Genomic DNA, 21,488 nt, shown 5'->3' with positions numbered 1-21,488 from the left:
GTGCCAGAAAATATTAAATATTAGAATATAATAAAATTAGAATAACTTGTTTGCACTGGTAAGATACTGTACTATTAAAAATATAATTATGATAATAAATCACACCTATCCATGTCCCTCTACACAGTATATATTTGGAAATAGAGTATATATCATTCTCACACTGACTTCTGTGTTTATGAGCTTGGGTACCACAGCTGATAAATGCCATATGGTTATTATAATGATGCACTCCTGTGAGAGTTTATAATATTTGGAAGTTATTAGACGTTAGGCTGCATGCTGAAGAGAAAGATGACTAAGAGCTGTCTTGTGAGGCTGCTAGCTAATGTCCCAAACCCACTTTACTTTCCATCAGCAGCGAAATAAAATTATTTGAAGGCTTAGCTTGGAAAGCACTCGTCAAAGAGAAGCACTTTTAACACCACTAATGCATGCAAGTGGATTTATATAACATCTGTGGGATCATTCTTCTGATTCCTTCACAGTAACGACGCTAAGAAATGATTGCGAAAGAGCACAGCAGCAGCACCTGCACACCGCATAGCAGGAGGTCGAGACTGTTCCTTCCTTTCCATGTACCAATAAAGGAGGGGTTTTTTTTCCCCCTTTTTTTTTTTCCTTCTGTCACTCTTCAGCATGTCATGAATGCATTTCAAGACCAGATGCCAGCCTACTTTTCTCACAGTTTCTTCTTTCTGCTTTTCACACTCTTTTTTTTTTTAATGATCCCGCATCAGTTCATTGAGTATAGAATAACGTGCTGAATTTTATCGGCCTTTGCGTAATCAGAAGGGAGCGTAAAATTATATTTTAAATAAATAACGATTATAAGTCGTGTTCGGCGATCTTTAAAAACCTGTCACAGTTCTGGAAAACAGCCAAAAATGATGCAAGATTCAGAGTATAAGTTGTTACTATAGGAAGGATAACGTATTAAAACAAGGGGATTCATATAAACCTGTGATTTGATTGAATTACAGCTGGAATTACTGTTTGAGCTGATGTTATAGAAAATTAATCAACACCTTCCAACCAATAAGATTCAGGAATGCAAAAATGCTGTAGTATAATGAGTAATAAATTGATCGTAACACTTTAATAGTGCTCTCAGTGACGTCTCAACACAGCATGTATAAAGAAATAATACTTCAAAAATGACAGTCAGTCAATCAGCTTTATTTTACAGCTCAAATTCAATTATATTCAAACCTGTCATGTCTGACAGGTTTAACGTATTAAAGGATTACCAAAATATCAAGCGAAATGCTTGTAAACAGGATATCCACATAGATTACATATAAGAATTTCTCACAACATCAACAGAATAAATTCCATAAACAATACTTCACACGTTCGCCTCACACCTCCAGGGTCGGGGGTTCGATTCCCATCGTGGCCCTGTGTGTGTGGAGTTTGCATGTTCTCCCCGTGCTGAGGGGGTTTCCTCCGGGTACTCCGGTTTCCTCCCCCAGTCCAAAGACATGCATGGTAGGCTGATTGGCGTGTCTAAAGTGTCCGTAGTGTATGAATGGGTGTGTGAGTGTGTATGTGATTGTGCCCTGCGATGGATTAGCACCCTGTCCAGGGTGTACCCCGCCTTGTGCCCCATGCTCCCTGGGATAGACTCCAGGTTCCCCGTGACCCTGAAAAGGATAAGCGGTATAGAAGATGGATGGATGGATGGATGGATGGAATACTTCACACAAACCCGAATAAGCTCTGATGTTGCTAAATAATTTTCATATAATATTCAATAATATTCACTAGCAGCCATAGATTTTGGTGGAACAGGCCAACATTAATAACAACATAGCCTCAAACAAAATCAAGAGGTCGTTACGCTTGACTTATGTTATAGCCAACCCCGTGACAGGCATTTGAGAATCAACACCATACAGTCATCCGGCATAAAGTCTATAGGAGCTCGTTTTGAGCAGTTTTCGGCCTATCTTTGTTCATCTGTGTTTGAGGTTAACCAGCATTGACAGGTTGCAGCAAAATCTCCAGCCCAACCACATATCCAAAGCCACACACAAACCCTGAAACTAGTCCAAAAAAAATGTTCATTGGAAAAAGGAGATAAGTGTCCTCTTTTCCTCAGCCTTTCTGCAGGGAAAGCCAAGTATTTCACATGTATTTCTGATCTACGGACATTGTCCACCCCATACCTCCCTTTTCCTCTCCCAAACATTGAAATATATTTTACAATAGATATTGTTCTGTACATCACAGCCTCACATTCTTCACTTACTGTACACTTTGCCATTTTGCAGAAATGTATTTGATTCTATTCAGAGTATTTCCTAAAACAAGATCTTGGTGGCCACGGAGTGTTTAAAACTATCTCAATCTGGCAACCCTGGAATTAACTACCCTATCTGCTGCTCATTCTCCACTGACAATGTTCATAGAGTGAGCACGGGGCTCCAAAAATCCTGCCGTTACGGATCTCTATTAGAGCTTGCTGCAGTTCCCATTGATCACTGTGTAATTATAATTCCATGGAAGTAAATGGGGCAGGTAGAGTGCTGCCCTGCAATTGGGAAACATCTAGAAACACATGAAGATCAACAGAAAATGAGCTTATGTCTGCCAAATGACAGCATTTTTTTTAGTAGTTCATAGTATATACAGTATAATATATATGGTATACTACAAATCTAGTATTTCAACAGAATTTAAAATATATGTAGTTGGGAATGAGGAATTTATGAGGATTAATATTTGTTGAATAGCTGATATCAACTGCGGCCCTGTGGTATTTTCTACTTATTAAAGCAATAAACCATGAGAGGGTATGTTGCAGTGATTTTAATGATGCATGACATGAAACCCCTTACCTGTGGTAAACTCACTGTAATGCACACCATCTTGTGGTAAATATTAATAATATTCACAGTGAACAATTCGTCCGCCACAAATGTAGTCTAACAGTTAACAGTAAACGTTGGTTGCTAAGCAACACAACAAACAAAACTGATGTATATTCTATTGACACAACAACCGCTGTAGTGTAACGGTTTGATTGGCTTAAAACCTGGTGCATTAATACAGAATTTAATTACCGTGATGCGGTCACAGGTGTGCAAATATTGAACACGGCACAGCCAATCAGATTTAAGAACAGAAGCTAGCATTTTTATGAACACGTACTTACAGTATTAGCGGTAAATTAAAGTCTAACGTGGCTGCACTGAAGTGTTATTGTTTTTGTTTTCTGCATTCACATCATGTTTTTACAGTAATAGATTCTCTTGTGGTGGATATTCTGACCAGATGATTTGTATGCATTCCACTTCCTGTGTGTGTGTGTGTGTGTATGTGTGGGGGGGTTTCTGTCTCATTACACAAAGTCCGGCGTATCCTGCAGGAGTGCAAGGGTGAGGGCAGCGATGCAGCATGGGTAGTGTCTTGAATACACACCATCTCCACAGTGCAATTAAAACCTCCCCCTGAGCCTTTCAATCAGAACATCTGTAATTAGACAGCGCTCACTCACTCCCGAGTCAGGCATCACCGCTTCAGCTTATTCAGCATTCACATCAACATTCAATTCCTTTTTACTCTCACTGGGGAATGCAAAATATTTGTGGAGTTGCAAAGGTGCATTCTCATTTACTGTAGTTCACCATTAAGCATGTGCACGCACATAAACACACACAAACACACACACACACACACACACACACACACACACACACACACACACAAATGTACTGTCTTGCATTGCATAAAATAATACCTTACCAAGTTAAAAAAAAAAAAAAAAAGTCACAACAATGTTGAATTCTTGATTCTGATTGGTCAGAAGCTCTTGATTTATTTTCTATAGCAGCAGATCTGATTCAGTAATACAAATCACAGGTTTATATTAATGTCCTTGTTCTAATACATTATCATTTCTATAGTAACGCCATTCACAGAGACTTTTATGATGAATGCTCCACATAAACGCGTGTGTAACTGTTGATACGGTGAAGTTTTCTGACAGGAGATGTTTATTTAACACTTTTGGAAGAAGTCTCCAATGTCAGTGTTTTGAATCATTGCGGCCTGTGTAGCAGATCATCAGCCAATCACGTGTATTTATGCAAATTATTTATCTGAAAGCTCATTGGACTAGAAACTATCTACAGGGCTGGAGACATTAGGTCAGAAAGTTTTCACATCCTGTTCACATACTTTTGTACATTTTAAAAAAAAAAAAATTATTACTCAAAATTATTGACCTATATACCTCTATCCTAAGAGTTTAAGAATTTTCTGATTAAGAAGAACGGACTGGTCATATCCCCTTGCATATTCTTGTCAGTATCTCTAATTTAGCATTTACAATCCAGACATCATGAGCCATCATGTTCAACATAACAACAGTACAGCAAAAATAACATTTTATGATCTGTATTTATGAATTATTGAGCTATTGATACTGGATTCTATCCCAAGTTTGTTCCAGTAGGCTAAAATTTCCTATTTGTTTCATCATGCGCATGATAATATGGATGAGATCCAGCTGTAACATCTGTGGGAAAGGAACGCATTTCATGTCAGTGCGGTTACCGTATTCAATGCTGCCGTTGCATCACTTCTCTGCTGTGACAGATAAATCCACTCATTCAGATTTAAAGAATGTTGTTGTTTTAATGAGCTACTGTTGAGACTTTGGGAGAAAATAGCTTAAGAGCCTTGTTAACGAATGCTCTGGTTTAGAGTACTGTAGGTGCCTTTCTGAGAAAGAGAGACAGGGATAAATATGGACTAATATTTCTGATTGTTACAAATAGACCCGAAAAAAGCATTTGTGTAAATATATGCATAATGTCGTTCCATCATCAGTCACGTGAGAAAGAGGACGTACTGGAGGATTTTAACTGCACTCTGATAAGGATGTGAATAAGAATGAGGGAGCTATACAAGACTGCACTGTAAGAACTGAAGGGTTATTGTCATTGTTCATCATCTGACAATGCAGTAAAAAAAAATAACGCCTGGCACCGAGGCTTTGATAGAGAGAACGGATTTTTCTATCAGATGGAATTACAGGAATTTTCACTACTGAGAGCTGTTTCATCAATTTAATCTACATTAATCCAGCCAGATCAGTTCATATCCAGTTGAACTTTGTGTGTTATTTAAAATATGATTATATGATGTCAAAGTCATTTTGGGTAAAGGGTCAAAAAAAAAAAAAAAACTGTTTAGTGACCAATACCACATCAATACTTCTCAGGAAAGCTACATTCTGAATGCACAAACAAATTGAACATATACAGTATGATATATTTAACACTTATGGAAGAAGTCTCCAGTGTCAGTGCGTTGTAACCATCAGAAGTAACTTTCTCAACTCGCGAATGTCTTCAAGAGCGCTTTGTTTGTTTTCTGGTTGCATTTTTTATTTATTATTTATTTTTTGTCTTATTTACTTCAAGAGAGAGAAAAAAATAGATGCTGGTGAGGTGTAAGTGTTCTGCACTTTTATCCAAAGCGCTTTACACTGTGTCTCATTCACCCATTCATACACGCACTCACACAACAATGGTGGCAGAGCTGCCATGCGAGGCTCTAACTTGCCATCGGGAGCAACTTGGGGTTCAGTGTCTTGCCCAAGGACACTACGGTATGTGGAGTCATGTGGGCCAGGAAGCGAACCTCCAGCCCTACGATTAGTGGACAACCTGAGCCACTCTACCACCTGAGCCACAGCTGCCCCGTGATAACATAACAGGAATTAACTTGTTTCACAGACATTCCAAGACATTACATGGAATACAAGTATGACAGAGCGCTCTTCATTAAATAAAAATTGTGAAATTGTGGTATAAAGGGGGGGAAAAAAGAGTTCCATTTGAGCTGTTATTGGAAAATAATCAACTTTTGGGGTGTGCATCACACCACCCCGTCACTGATTATTTTCCTATATGTATATATATATATATGTTATGGCAGAGAATTGGATCGGCTAGTTAACAAGCTACAAGATGACGGGCATGATAACAATGATGGTAGTATTAGCATGAAAGTTTAAAAAAGTTTAGAAAAGACTAAAGTGCTGCTGCATTGCTCTCTTTATATAGAGATGAAATGAAGGCTAAATCCCACTGTACTGCTATCGACAGGTAGGCCTTGTGGGTAAAGTGAAAATAGACCAACATGTCAGTGAAAGAAGTATAATATTTTTGCCTCTTTTGTTTAATTGGGTTCTTGTTGTGTACTTTTAGGACTTCCAAAATACTGATGATGTTTTAGGTTGCATTTGTGCAGAAATATCGAAAATTCTTTCAACAACAACAACAAACTTTCAAGCACCACCGTATATCTGCCCAAAGAAATAGTCTGTACAGTCAAAAGTCAGCGTGATTGCTTCAAAGAAAAGCCCACTGCTGAGCTTTAGACTGAATCACTGGTCAAAGGTCACCCAAGATAAGAGTTATGTTGACAGTTTCCAGAAATGAAAGCTCTTTGGATGTTTTGAGAGAGGAATGATCAGAGAGAGGTCAGAGATGTGAGTCAGAGAGGGCCTGTCATTCTGGAAAAGGTTCAGTGCGTTGCGGTTTTTCCCCAGCAGTCACTAATGTGTACAGCTTCGAGGAAGGAGAACGGCCTCGGCAATGACATGTCACGTCAGCCTTCCTTCAAACATAATGACCACTGGACGACAGACGGAAACCAACACGTGTTGTTCTACCAGACAGACTACAATCATCTCGGTACTCGGTGTTCACAAAGTGGAAACATCCCAAACCTTTCTCCAAGCTCTTAGACCTCATTTTCCAACCACATTGTACTTCTTATGTAGTTCTTGATTGGATAAACCAGCACATCACATCACATATTATCATATCACCCCCACGCCCATCCCACACATTTTTTGAGGTTGCCACATTTAAATAAATTACAGATGTATGTATAATTTGTATTATATTACAGATTTCTGTGTGCGTCCCCCATCCCCTTATTTACACACATCCCCCATCAACCTAGTCACCAGGAAAAAAGAAACGAAACACAAAAGAATAGAAAGAATGAAAAGAGAAGGGGAAAAACTATGAAAAGTGCTAATAATAACTAAGATTAATCCAGTATGGAAATGCATGGATGGATAGATGGATATATAAGTGTTAATATAACATAGGTGTTAGTTTCAAAAACAGGAAACGGTGCTGTGTCTAACAGTTAACGAGCAAGCAATCCACCTAGAGTGACGATCTTTGTGATGACTTACGTGGCTGCTTCATTCATTTTATCAGTATTGCAATGATCGATGGTCTTCATGTAATCTCAGATTATTTTTGCTTGCAACTGTAATCTCTGGATTTTTCATTAAGGACAAATGCACATCAGGATTTCTGTAAAGCTGCCTGATTAAAAACACTACACCTTTAGTAATACTTACTGAAAGGTCCCTGTTCAAAATGCTAAAAAATTATGATTTCAAATGTATATATGTGCGCTTAATGTGAATATATTAATCTCTATAAATTATGTATGTTATATATGTGGAATAGCGGGCAGAAAGAAAACTGGAGGAGAAAGACTAAACAGAGGCAGCGCATTGAGATGGAGGTGTGTGTGTGGGGGGGGGGGGGTTGGGGGGGGGTGATGGGCAGTGTGAGCCAGTGATAGATTGAAGAATCTCTGCTTTGCATTTCCTCTCAAAGAGAAAAGCAATAAGTAGTTATGTATCATTCTGTCAACGTATGCTCCTCAGCAGTGTGATGCACTTCATCACCTCACGTTGCCTTGGATACAGACAGACACACTGGGGTGAAGGTCTAAGGGGGGCTCATAATTATTATCAAACCATAAGATCTATATCCACAAGGGCCAAATACATGGACAGGTGAAATATTCAGCCAGTAATAAATAAACTCGACAGTATGAACTCACACTCTAACATCAACAAGTGTGTCTGCATGAGATACATATAAACCAGAAGTAGAGATGGTGATAGATGTGGAAAAATATAGAGACAAGGTCCAAGAGTTTGCTACCTAGAACTTTTTGTTGTTGTCTTTTCATCTACGTAATACACATTAATAAAAACAACTTTATTTAAAACTGAGACATTCGTTTTCGCTGTGTTCGAACAGACTGTTTATGCCCCTTATTTTTTTGTGGTAACTAATTTTGAGTCAGTCTCTACAGTTCTCGATGTGTTATGCATTGCTACTGATCTCAAGGAAATCGTTTTCTTTCTTAATGTAGTGAACACATTATAAGACAATTCATTTTGTCAGTGCGTCCATCGATCCGAGATTCGTTACTGAGATATCTCAAGAATGAGTGGTTAAATTAACCAACAGATGAACCAATTCGATTTTGGAATTGATCCAACCAAAGTCAAGGTCAAATGTCTGAAATAGTCTTTCTTGAATAGCTTCCTTCATGTTTGTTATACGTTATGTGTTACATGTTATGTACACATTCATGTTTAGGAACTCGAGGGCTATTTTCTGCCTACCATTTTTACCACTGTTCCATCGGTCCATATGTAAGTATGCTGGTAGGAAATTCTTGTTAGAGCAGCATCGCAAAAATAAGTGCTTTTCATAAAGAAATGATTGAAATAGAAAGATCCTACTTTGTGTGGTAAGGGCAAGAGGCAGTGTGTATACTCAGCTTGAGGTTAATTAGGGAAAATCCAATAATCATACTCAACGTCAATGGCAGGGGGGAAAACAAACGGAGACATTACAAAGTAAGGAATAACACATGAATATACAAAAGTGTTATACGACAGGGAAGTACTACTGTTTATAGTATAGTGATTTGCCAATTATTACAATTTCAAATGTATTAATGAATGACACTTTGCGCTTGTTAATGGTTTATAGTTTTATTTTAATGAGGCAAGTTAGTTCCTGTTATCGTTTAAAGTAAATAGCAATGATAAACGTCGTTTCCTCCCCAGCATCACGTTTTTCTCGCTTGAAGTTAATGAAACAACAATTATAAAGGGTAAACTTCTCTGTAATGAAGACTTTGCTGTGCTGGGAAACTTTACAAAGCAGAGTGACTGTTAAAAAGTGCTGATAACTCAGACTCCTTCCACAAACGTTAAAAAAATATATTCTAACCAAAGAAATTCACCACATCAAGGATTTATATATATTCATATATTTTTTTGTTTAACTGATTTAACTGATTTTTCCCCCCCATGTATTTATGATTAGTCTTTCATTATATGAAGCATTCTCCATAAAAGTTCCTATGTATGAGCTGTAAATTTATACTTTTGGTTTGTTTGGTATTTAGATTGATTTGGTTTCACATTGCACATAATTTAAAAAAAAAAAAAACAACAAAAAAAAAAACATTGGTTGAGGGGCGTGTAGGGCTGAAAATGTACTTTTTATTCATTGCTCTGAGATTTTGCAATGGAAAAAAAGGTATTATTTAACATGCTTTGTCTCAGTTCTGCAGCACACATCTACAAAAAAAAAAAAAAATTGCTTTCGAAAATTCACGCCATGTTTGGTTGACTTCCTGCAGCTGAGTTGATTCCGTTTTTTCACAGACTTTACATCAAACTGATCGGAATCACTGCACCAAATTTGAATCTTTTCTGACATATTTCACATGATATGCAGTATATCTATGAGTCCATTCTTTGCTTATATGCCAGGATAAAGAAGACAGCACGCACTGCCTCCATGTTTAATAAAGTGAAATGGTCCGCCATGCAGTTTGGCCTTTAGTGTCTGTCTTCAGGGACCACAGATTCAGACAGATAGGACCTCTGAAATCTCATTGTATCCCTGATTGATATTTACAGTAGGACCTTACCCAAGTGATCAGATTAAGTCACTGCCCTTTGTCTGGGGGTGGATAGAGAGTACTGAGAGTTCCAGCTCCTCAAAGAAACCACACACTGCACCAAAAGTACTTCCACATCCTGGTAGGAAATATACATTCTTAAGGAATGTAGGTATGTAGGCCATATTCTTAGCAGAATCCTGCTCTCCACATTCCAAGCTATAGCCAAGCCCTGGCTAGAAAGAACAAGATATGTATACAATTAGGCTGTTGATAGAAAGTTACAAAAGCAGTGCTGTTTACTGTTTACTGTTTTTGATGTTTAAAAAAAAAAAAACACTGCATGTCAGCAATGGTATCAGTAATTTTTTACATTCAGTCCAGCTGGATGAATAAAATAATACAAAAATATATTGCACTTACACAAGCACACAATCATAATAACGTGTCAAAGCTGAGCAAATAAAAAATAGTAAAAGGGGAAATGCAATGATTATGGATGACTTAAGCTTTTCCAGATTGTGCATTCTGACTGTGAGCTTAGCGTTACATTGCTTCATAAAAGAAAATATGGCTTAATATCGCTCCAACCACATTAATACACTCATCTTGCTGTGAATGAACCAAATCCAGTTCCACAGTTGTTTGCTAACTTGGCAAATCCATCCATCCATCCATCCATTTTCTATACCGCTTATCCTTTAGGGTCGCAGGGAACCTGGAGCCTATCCCAGGGAGCATCGTGCACAAGGTGGACAGGGTACCAATCCATCGCAGGGTACACTCACACAAACATTCACACACCCACTCATACACTACAGACACTTTGGACATGCCAATCAGTCTACCATGCATGCCTTTGGAAAGGGGGAGGAAACCGGAGTACCCAGAGGAAACCCCCGCAGCATGGGGAGAACATGCAGACTCAGCACACACAGGACGGCGGCACCAATCGAACCCCCAACTCTGGTGGTGCGAGGCAAACGTGCTAACCACTAATCCACCGTGCGCCCAGCATGGCAAATATATGCTTTAATTTTGTAAAAAAAAAAATAATAATAATAATTCAGACTCCATCCAAATCTACTCATCTGGTAACTCTACATAGTCTTTCATGTGTTCAGTCTGTTTCTAATCACGGCTGTTCTAATGACACTTCCACTCATTATATTATAAATCTGCTATTTTTATAAATATATTTCAGCCGGTATTTATTTTCACTGTGTGCAAGAATCCCAGTCATTATTTTAGATCAGGAGAAAATGTGTACTGTTTTACAATTGTAAGTAGTCTGTATTGAATTTGCATTTATGGCATTTGGCAGATGCATTTATATAACTGAGCAGTTGAAGGTTCAGGGCCTTGCTTAAAAGCCTTAGCACTGGCAGATTGGCAGCTCTTGGCAGGACTTGAACTAACAACCTTCTGATCATTAGTTCAATGTCTTAATCACTGAGCTCCCTCTGCCTAGTGCCTTGTATTACATTCGTCATGGCACATCACGAATTAATAAATGTCTTTTGAAGGAATTTTGATGGAAAACCTGGAGGAAACCCACACAGACACTGGGAGAACATGAAAAACTCCTCAAAAATACATTTTAGTCTGTCTTGGAGCAATCTGTTCTCTTGGTCATTTTTTTTTTTATTATTAACTAAATGTAGTATCTGTCTTTCACACTATAAAAAAGTGACTAAACTAGTTCGTGTCTGGAATTGTATATTTCACTTCACCCAAATCTGTCCCACAGAAACACTCTGAGTACACAGCTTTACAACCAAACCAGAGGATCAAAAAGAAGGAAATCACCAGGCCTAAAGGCTGGCTGACTGCAGGTTTATTCCTGAGTGATTTAACGCTGCAGCATCCTGAATCTGTGTGCCTGTTTCTCCTACAGACAGCCAGCAGCATCGCAAATCAGCCCCTCTAACCTCCTGGCCATGCTTCAGTGGAACCTCGGTACAACCCAGTGATCTGAATAGCACTGAGTCATTTAAGGCAAGACCCTACAGGTGAATAGGGTCAATTAAAAAAAAGATATCACACTCAATCTTTTCCAGATGATTGCAGATCTTCTTACGATAATTATTATTGTTTTTGTTGTTGTTGTTGTTTTTACTGGAACATTTTTAATTGTATTTATTTATGGAAAGGAGGCTTTGGGTAATTAATTATACAGAAATTTCCATTTCTGTGAAGGCTCTTTTAAGATAAAGATATTTACCGAAAAGTATGTATATATATATATATATATATATATATATATATATATATATATATATATACACATATACATATACATACATACATATTAAATACCATGCAATTTCATTTTAAAATTACATAAGTTAAATAAATAAACAAATAAATAAAAATAAAAAGCTGAAAAATTAACAAAGTGACCAATATTGTGGTTTCTACTGTACCTGTAGTGTCTTGCCTTAATCCTTATGTTCTGTTTGGGTCAAAATTATCCATTTGAAACTGAATATCTCACTCACCACCTACCTGTAATATTAATTTTTTATCATTTTCAAGTCTCATTTATATTAAAAAGATGATGTTCAAGCCATTTTGACTTGACAGAAACAAATCTGTCCCAGGAACACTGGGCACATCGCAAGGCACATCGCAAGGCACCATGCACACACACACACACACACACACACACACACACACACACACACACACACACACACACACCTAAAATAAGTTTCCCAATTTAGACTCACCATTCCATCTACTGGCATCTTCTGGGATGTAGGAGGAAACTAAAGTAAACCCAGATGGACACATGGAGAACATGTGAAACTCCACAGAGACACTAACTGAAGCTCAGGGTTGAATTGAGGACCCTGGGGTTGTGAGGAAGCTGTAAAGGTTCCTGCTGCACCTCTGGGCCACCCTTTAAACTGAATATGAGATAAGAACAATTTCATGTTGCGATGTGTAGTGAACAGAACACCAAAAAAAGCACAACTGTGAAAAATAAAACCACTTTCTAGCATGGCAGGTTAGAGAAATTACCTCCAATGGACCTTATTTGAAAATAAGAGCTATGTAATTTATCTAAAGATAGCAGTAAAACAGCAACGCTGGAAAGGAAACATTAGTGTTTACGTATTAGAGTAGAATTGGCTACTTTGTTGTTAGAGCTTAGTAAGAGCAGGGATTAAAAGGTCTTTATTTAGGGCACATGAGGCAAGTCTGCCACCAGGAGTGTGAAATAATCATTTTGTCTGGCAGCTCAGTTACTGTGCAGGTAGGAGGCTAAAACATGGGAGAGGACAGGATACTGACTATGATGACTCATGTGTATTAAAATGTGGGCAGCCTGATTTCAAGTAGGCTTTTGAAAGTCCAACAGCGTGTGAAAACCTTTTCTTTATCCATTATGGTAGGATGCAACACAAATATCCTATCACTTCTATGCCCTGGGAAACAGTACATTGTGAATTTACAAGCAGCTCATGCCCTCATAGATAGCTCATATAGGCAGCAGACGGTAACCTTTCAGATAAGGTCAGTCTTCTAAATAAACCTCTATCGAGAGTCCTGATAATCACTACTACAGCAAAAATGGACAGTGAGGAAGTCCAGATCCTACACTGGACAGGTTGCCATACAATACAGTGCACTTGAGATTAATTTTTCAGTGACAGATGGTCAGGATAGTGAATGGAAAGGCTAAAAAAGATTTTACTACCTAACAGTACCCCAGCATTGCAGTAATTACTAGATGACAACCACGGACATTCTACTCGGAGCTGTTTACGTCGTCGGACTCGGAATTATGCTTTTCTATACAGAAAAATGAATCTCTGTGAGATGATGTTGTTGACAACTGCAAAAGACATAATTACAACATTAAATCTCAATTTGTATGCTCTTGCTAAGTATTGAAGAACCAGATTATTGAAGAATAAAAGAATCAGATAACAATAACAGGAATTGGTAATGGGTTGCTGCAAACCTAAACAACAACTCCAACTCACTGCTAGCTACATTCAAATGTACTGTATGTCTTTAGTTTGTTTTCAGATTAATCTTGCACTAAAACTAAGACATAATAATAATAGTAAATTATATAAATCATTACACAGAAATATGAGGAAATAATGACTTTACTACATTTTACTGCTCAAGCCGCCACCATTTTGAGTGTTTCCACATGATGTTGGAGAAGTCAGGTGGTACAAGTCGGCGCCCTCAGAAAATTCCTAGCTTACAAGTTGTAATTACAAGTTCTACGGAGATGTGAAAGCTTCTTACAAGTCAGACTCTCATAATTATGGTAATTACGACATGGCATGGGGCGCACGGTGGCTTAGTAGTTAGCACGTTTGCCTCACACCTCCAGGGGCGGGGGTTCGATTCCCACCGTGGCCCTGTGTGTGCGGAGTTTACATGTTCATCCTGTGCTGTGGGGGTTTCCTCCGGGTACTCCGGTTTCCTCCCCCAGTCCAAAGACATGCATGGTAGGCTGATTGGCATATCCAAATTGTCCGTAGTGTGTGAATGTGTATTCACACACTATGTCTGATTGTGCCCTGTGATGGATTGGCCTTGTGCCCGATGCTTACTGGGATAGGCTCCAGGTTTCCCTGTGACCCTGAAGAAGGATAAGCGGTATAGAAGATGGATGGATGGATGACACTTAGTCTTTACGAATGATGAAGTCTTTTACATTATGTTACACTTTTACATGCTCCATTGTATTCCACGTGGGCCTTCTCAATCACTCCTCATGATGTGTTATTGTAGTAGAAAATAAACTTGCACATGAAATCATGACACAACTGGGTTAATAACAAATCAGCCCCAGTTTCTACTACATACTATTTGGTGTATTTGTACTTATGACCATTAGTGGTGCTGTTGTTCTTGGATCAAGAAAAATAATCAATAATAGTCATTTAAGCAAATAAGAGAAAATGAATGCCAAAGATTGAGCCTTATTTGATGTATTTTTCCTCAAAAGAGAGGAAGGACTTAGCCCTTAGCTAGTATATTTATCCCAGACAGCTAATACTGATAATAAAATATTTGTCATCATTACAGTTAGTATTAGCAATCAATAAAGAAGCTATGCTGAAAATATTCTCTTCAAAGAATATCCAAACACAGCTAGATGGCATGTTACTCATAGCACTGACACCTTCTGAAAGAGAAATGGTGTACCACAGGCATGCATCCAACACCCCTGTGACTGTGGGATAAGAGCATGCGGGATTCCAGCCATGACAGCTAGGCAGATCAAAGCGTTCTGCTCCCGCTCTCTGCATCTCAATGGGCTGCACGCTGCCATCGACACTGCAGGCTCACATCCTCATGTTACATTTGCATGTTGTTTTTGTTTTTTGGGTTTTTTAACTTTCCTGGACTTTCTGATCCGCCGGTCCTACTGGAAGCCATGAAACCTCTTGCACTTCGTCACTAAACTCAATTAATTTAGCCATGTGACCCAAGTCCATGCTATTGCTCCTATGTGGCACAATGTCCACCTTTTACAGACATCAGAGAAGCAGAAATGCACCATGATATTAAAGGTGAACTGCAACATTCATAATTTATTGTACATACAGTGTGTCATCTCTGCCACATTGAGTCATCATCATTCTTTTCAGGGGATCGATGAGAAAAATATGACGAGAATGACTGTGAATATATGGCGACATTCACTTAAAGCAATAGCCAGGCATAAAAGGACGAGCAATGTCACTTTTTTTGTTGTTGTTTTTGATGATTTCGGTGAAGAGAACTTCATTCGTATGCATCAGTAGACTTGCACTCTGCATTATTTTGTGTGCTACTGTTTATAGATGGAAAAAAAAATCGATGTATACAATTTTAGTGCAATTTTGAACATGTGATGATGGACGCTATAGCCTTAACACAAATCATAAGGCAACATTTATAAATATATCAAAAATAGTCATTCACAACTCTCTTTATTATAAAAAAGGTACAAAAACTTTGTCCGCCACAAGCGAGATGGACATATTTTTCAGTTCCTCGGCAGACTTGACACTTTTATAGCCCAGCCTGTGCAATATCTTTTGGCACACAGATTGTGTGTAGTCTACCATGTCAAAGGACAGTTTGAGTCTCCAGCTCTCAGCGTTAGCTGCCGAATCTCTCACTGTTCCATACTTGTGTTTGGTCAAGAGCTCATTGCTCCCCCTGGTGTTTGCTTGAATCCAGTCCACGACGTTTTTGTCCATTGATAACCCAAGGTAGTCATAGATATCCTTGGTTTTCTGGAGAGGGTTCCTTGCTAAGTCCTCATATCGCACCAACATGTATTTCCCCTTTAGCCAATAAGGGTGGCTGAGTCCTGTAGAAACTGAGCTCAAGAAGTCCTCACACACTACTGTTAACTGAGTCAAATCTAGGTTGTAGGGTTTCCTTCCGGTTGCCCTCCAGATCCTCCACAGACGGTACGTGTCCCGAAAGGTCTCGATACGAGAGGCGAGGATTCCTCTTGGGTCTCTGACCAGCTGAACGACCTTCAGGTTGAGGCGTGGATCCTCCACAAGTGCCCGCAAATCCCCTATTTCAGGTACCCGAACGATCTTTATGGCAACATGGCGCTTATCCCGGCAAGACTCGGCGGCAAGTGTCATGTTTAGAGTCGCACACTTTTTCACACAGTCACCCTCCTCAACATTTGTGTCACCAGGACTGAAGGCGTCACAGACGGGCTGAGAGCAGAGCGCTCGGCTGGCCCCACGACGGAACAGCTTGTCCGTGGTGTGGTTGGTTGGTGGTGGCTTGATGTAGTTCTCCAGAAAGTGCAAGTCACATCCATAGAGGCTTCGCAGCAAGTCCCGGCTGGCTCCCAGCATCACTCGCCTGTCTGCCGCATTCCGGCTGTGGGAGAGACGAGGAATCAGAGCTGTCTGGACATGGTAAAGCGGCTCGAACAGGTAGAAGATATCTGAGTGCTGATTCAGCAGCTGCCCCACGAATGATGATCCACTGCGGGTTGTCGCTAACACCAGGATGTGGGTCTTTCGTGATGTGTTGAAACTAAAGTAAGTATATTCGTCGCATCCACGCTCGAAAAGGCTGTCTGTTTCCTGACCACTCAGGCTGCAGTTCTGTTGGATCGGCACGTGGCATAGCTGGAAAGACTTGGATGTGAAGGTCCGGATGGCCGTGTACTGGATGGCAATGGAGGCCAAGGCTAGCAGTATCACAGCCTTCCAAGAACATTGCATGGCTGGGAAACTTCATCCAGGCTCTGCAGACGGGATCTAGTCCTGTCTGGAGTGCAGAGAAGGAAACATTTCATTACTGCCACACAGGGATATGACTGCGAGCAACACAGAGCGAGCATTCATGCCTTCCAGTGACCACAGAGGAGGAGGAACAAGTCAACACACCGTTTTCCTTTCAGAAAGGCACTCATGTGAACAGTGCTGTTCAATCTGGGGTAAAACATTCACATGGAAGGACATACTGTTAAAGATTTCACCATGTTTTGTTCTTACGTGACACAGAAATCTGAACTGTATGCACACATAATATCATCACAAATTATATATATATATATATATATATATATATATATATATATGTATATATATATATATATATATATATATATATATATATATACACACACACTTACATACATAAATACTGTTCAACCATTGTTAGAATTTAGAGATGTTTTCAGGTAGCATCTATTTTAAGAAACATAAGAATAACAATTAACAATAAAGAATTAGTTTGTTTAAAAAGCACATTGCATGTTGAGAGATTTCCAAATTGCCTTAATACATCCATGTTAGTTAATCATTTTTCTTTTCTTTTTTTTTTTTTAAAGGAAATAGGAGTAATGGTTAAATATAGTTTGTTTTATATCTATATTGGAATAAATACATGACAAATATTACCATGCACAAAGCATTTAAGTATGTCGTATGTTAAAAAATAATAAATAAAAAATAAAATAATAATAATAATAATAATAATAAAAATTCTACCCACTCACTTCGGTATAGTTTAGAGCTTATAGTTTACAGTTTATGGTTTAGAAGCTCAAATGAAAGCATATACACTACATAAGATCAACAATGCGACAGTGAATCACATCCAGCTGTGGGTTTGATATGAATGAACAACAAACCAGATGTGATTGTTTTTTTGTTTTGTTTTTTCTCCTCACCTCCGAGCTGGTGTTAAAGCCGTCACGAACCGCAGGCTGCAACAACGGCAGCATCAGTGAAAGTGTGTGATAGTCAGCTGGAAAAGAAGGACCGATGCCAGCGATGTAGATCCATGGAGTGCAAAAAAAAACCCTGAAAGTGTCTAAATACTGAGATATAACAGCACAGGGCTGGAGAGAGGACGGAGGAACAACTGATATCTCTGCCTGAATGGGAATGAGATAATGCGCGTGGGTTGCTGGCAATAAAAAAATATATATAAAAAAAAAAAAAAAAAAAAAACGGGGAGACGCGCACGCGCTGAGCGACACACACACACACACATACACACACACACACGCGCGCGCGCGCGCGCACAAAGAGAGAGAGAGAGAGAGAGAGAGAGAGAGAAAGAAAGAGAGATGATGATGATGATGATGATGATAAAGGACGAATAGGCCAGTCCTACACCCACTACTCTCTCTCTCTCTCTCTCTCTGTCGTCCGATTCGATTCAGATCTGCTGGATTAGATTCAATTCAAAATGATGTGAAAGTTATTTGTACAGGGTTCGTTATTGCCAAACAGTACAGATGCCCCTGCTCAAAAAGAAAGAAAGAGAGAAAAAAAAACCCGCATATAATATAGTATATTATGGGTATTGGTTTTAATGGAAACTGTAATGGTCCCTGTGGGTCTCTACTGGTAATTTGTTGCCTTTTATTTGTGTCATGTTATGTCTAGTGGATACCATTAAGGACCAGTATTGGTAGTGGTTTTAATGGTTAGCTGATGATTTGTAATGGTATTTGTAGTGGAAGCCATTAGGATTTCTGTGATGGTTTATATTGTTTGTTGTTGTTGTTGTTGTTGTTTTTGTTTCTATCACAACTCTAGCGTGGAACAATATCAAATTATGAGATTGGGAACTAAAATGTTCAAAGAAATTACAGAGAGACAGAAAGACAACCAAGGGAAAGGGGGAAGAGAGTAGAGGGTGGAGGGGTGGATTATTCACCCTTCATCACCACCACTATTGTCATCATCCACTCTCTCTCTCTCTCTCTCTCTCTCTCTCTCTCTCTCTCTCTCTCTCTCTCTCTGTCTCTCTAATATTCATCCATCATTCATCTTCAGTAACCAAGTTATCCTCAGCAGGCTCAGGGTGGATCTGGGGTCTTTCCTGGTAATATTGGGCAAAATGCCAGAGGGTTCACCCTGGATGTGATGCGTTATTGCAAAACAGTACAGGTGTATTAATTGTGCTATAAGCATTAACAGCAAAAATGAACAGGCAACAGTTACAGAAATGAATATGATAATAAAACCTAAAATTATTTTTTAATGCTATCTGAATGCATACTGTATTATCGCTAGGCAAAATTAACTTTCCTTGTCCTCCCAAAAAAAAAGTGGTGGGTTGGTGTTAGACGTAAGTCTCATACCAGGACCATGTTGTGGCTGATTAGACTGACAAGCTGTCAAAACATGTCCATTGTCCTCATGTGTCTAACACAAACACTCTCATGTATCTGACACTGACAGTCAGAGAACATTGAAATCATGCCTTATAATTGCAGTGTTTTATTGACAGGTAGTGGTTAAAGCTGCTATATACAAGTATAAAGAAGAAAAAACGAAGACATTTATCAGCATGTAACTTTTCGAATATTGTTTGTTTCTATAGTGGTAGAGAAAATTATAAGCACAACAAATGTGTGTGTTTGTCTGAACATATAACTTGCTGCCAGACTCATGCATATAGTGTGGGATTGCAGAATACTTTCGTATCTGCTTTAAGTCTGCTTTTAAAAAAAAAAAAAAAAAAAAAAAAAATGGTAAGTGTATATTGTGTTTCATTTTCCATAGCAGACTTGCTTTGTTTTTCTGTCACTCTCACGTCCGGGGGTTATACAGGGTGGCTCAACCCGGACAGCTATTTTCCCCAGCATAAATGCCTCTTTGTGCCAAATTCTATTTGCCATGCCTTACAATTTATGTACATTCATATATATTCTACTGTGACCAGTCAAAATCTGTACACCTGAGAGCACCTGTTTGTGAAATATTATCACATTGTTTAGTGACTCCATGTCAAGTTTAAACGTTTGACATATAATCTAGGCTACGGTTATGTTTTAAACAACAATTGTGTTCTGCTGAAATTCAATTCAAGGCACAATGGACACCTTTAGCACTGAAGGTAAGTCGGTGGTGCCGTGGGTAGTGCTGCGGCCTCACAATACCAGTGTCTCTGTGTAGACTTGCTGTCTGCAGGGAGTTTTCTATGTTCTCGTCATGTCCGTGTGGGTTTCCCTTGAGGTCGCTGGTTTCCTCCCACCTCCCAAAAACATGCATGTAAGTGGATTAGCTATGTTAAATTGCCCCAGGTGTGAACGAGTGTATGAATGTGAATGCGTGTGCATGGTGCCCTGGGATGGACTTTCATGTCAGTAATGTTGGATCTGGTATAACGAATAACTGTAATAATCAAGGAGGCTTTATAAATCAGATCCCTATGTGTTAGATCATAGTATCAGATCTAAGAGAAGCAAAACTATGACATTCAAGAATTGTACTGTGGTTATAACTGTGGTTGACAAGCTGTAGGTGTATGGGGGAAAAAAAAGCTTGGTTAGGGTAATTATTTATTTACATTTTCCATTTAAATTTATTCATTTAGCGGACGCTTTTATCCAAAGCGACTTACACATGAGGAAATACAAGCAAAGCGATATATATAAAGCCGAGAACAATACAGGTAGTGCTACCGTACAAGATTTTTAAATTGAGTTCTAGAAAAGCAAAGTGCGCAGAGTAGACGTGTAAGAGCCAGAGTAACTTTTTTTATTTTATTCTATTCTATTTATTTATTTTAAAGGATAATGTGGAGGTTAGCATTTTAGGGGTTAGTTACTTGCTCAGGGAAGAGGTGGGTCTTTAGCTGTTTTTTGAAGATAGTGACGGATTCTGCAGTCTAGAATAAAAGGGAAAATAAACTGCACAACTCCTGATGTAACACTGCACTAAGAGTAGAGCCTTGAACTCATATTCACTTTACTTTCTTTCTCCCCGGTTTTTTTCCCTCTCAGAAGCAGTGAGTCAACAAGTATCCGATTGTTAGTATTACAACTACTGTAAGCTGATACTAATGAATGTGACCTTAAAGCAAAAAGCAGATTAAACTGTTTAGGATACTTGTACAGTATAGTTTGATTTATCTGGCATGATTGTCTTCATATATGGCTATCAGTGATATGATCTCCCTCTCGTTCAAGATGAATAAAAATAAGTGGTTTTTGGCATCCACATCACATCATCTCAATTGCTTAAATATCCTAAGGCGGACATTTTGCGGAACCAAGAACAGCAGCACCATCATTAGTCATAAGAATAGATGCACAGATTGGAATGAAGTAGAGGTTGGGGCTGATTTCTTGTAGATTAACACAGCATATTGTTAATAGTTTTGTCAAGTGATTGCACCGTAGGGATTTCAGAGTGCAATTCACATTCGGCAGCAGCTACAGTGATAGCCTCTTAGCTTTCCTTTATTCCTAGCAGCATAAA

General features: G+C 38.8%; 1 protein-coding gene and 1 long non-coding RNA gene across 2 annotated transcripts; both read right to left on the bottom strand.

Annotated features, from left to right (window-relative positions):
- Nucleotides 1-1,158: 1,158 nt before the first annotated feature.
- LOC128606445 (uncharacterized) lies at nt 1,159-5,893 on the bottom strand. Its single transcript, XR_008385679.1, has 2 exons — nt 2,844-5,893; nt 1,159-2,553 (listed from the first exon to the last, which is right to left on the bottom strand). It is a non-coding gene; the product is annotated as an uncharacterized LOC128606445 (long non-coding RNA).
- A 9,283-nt stretch (nt 5,894-15,176) lies between these two features.
- On the bottom strand, nt 15,177-17,024 carry LOC128606443 (carbohydrate sulfotransferase 1-like). The gene has a single exon (XM_053622569.1). The coding sequence runs from the start codon at nt 16,983-16,985 to the stop codon at nt 15,717-15,719; it is 1,269 nt and encodes a 422-aa protein (XP_053478544.1). The 5' UTR covers nt 16,986-17,024; the 3' UTR covers nt 15,177-15,716.
- Between the last annotated feature and the right edge of the window lie 4,464 nt (nt 17,025-21,488).

Source organism: Ictalurus furcatus, chromosome 4, assembly GCF_023375685.1.
Source record: "Ictalurus furcatus strain D&B chromosome 4, Billie_1.0, whole genome shotgun sequence".
Taxonomy (NCBI): Eukaryota; Metazoa; Chordata; class Actinopteri; order Siluriformes; family Ictaluridae; genus Ictalurus; species Ictalurus furcatus.
This window is presented reverse-complemented; position numbering and strand designations above follow the sequence as displayed.

Bases quoted from the DNA above. Each gene is read 5' to 3' on its own strand.
- LOC128606443 (XM_053622569.1), bottom strand. From the start codon at position 16,985: ATGCAATGTTCTTGGAAGGCTGTGATACTGCTAGCCTTGGCCTCCATT.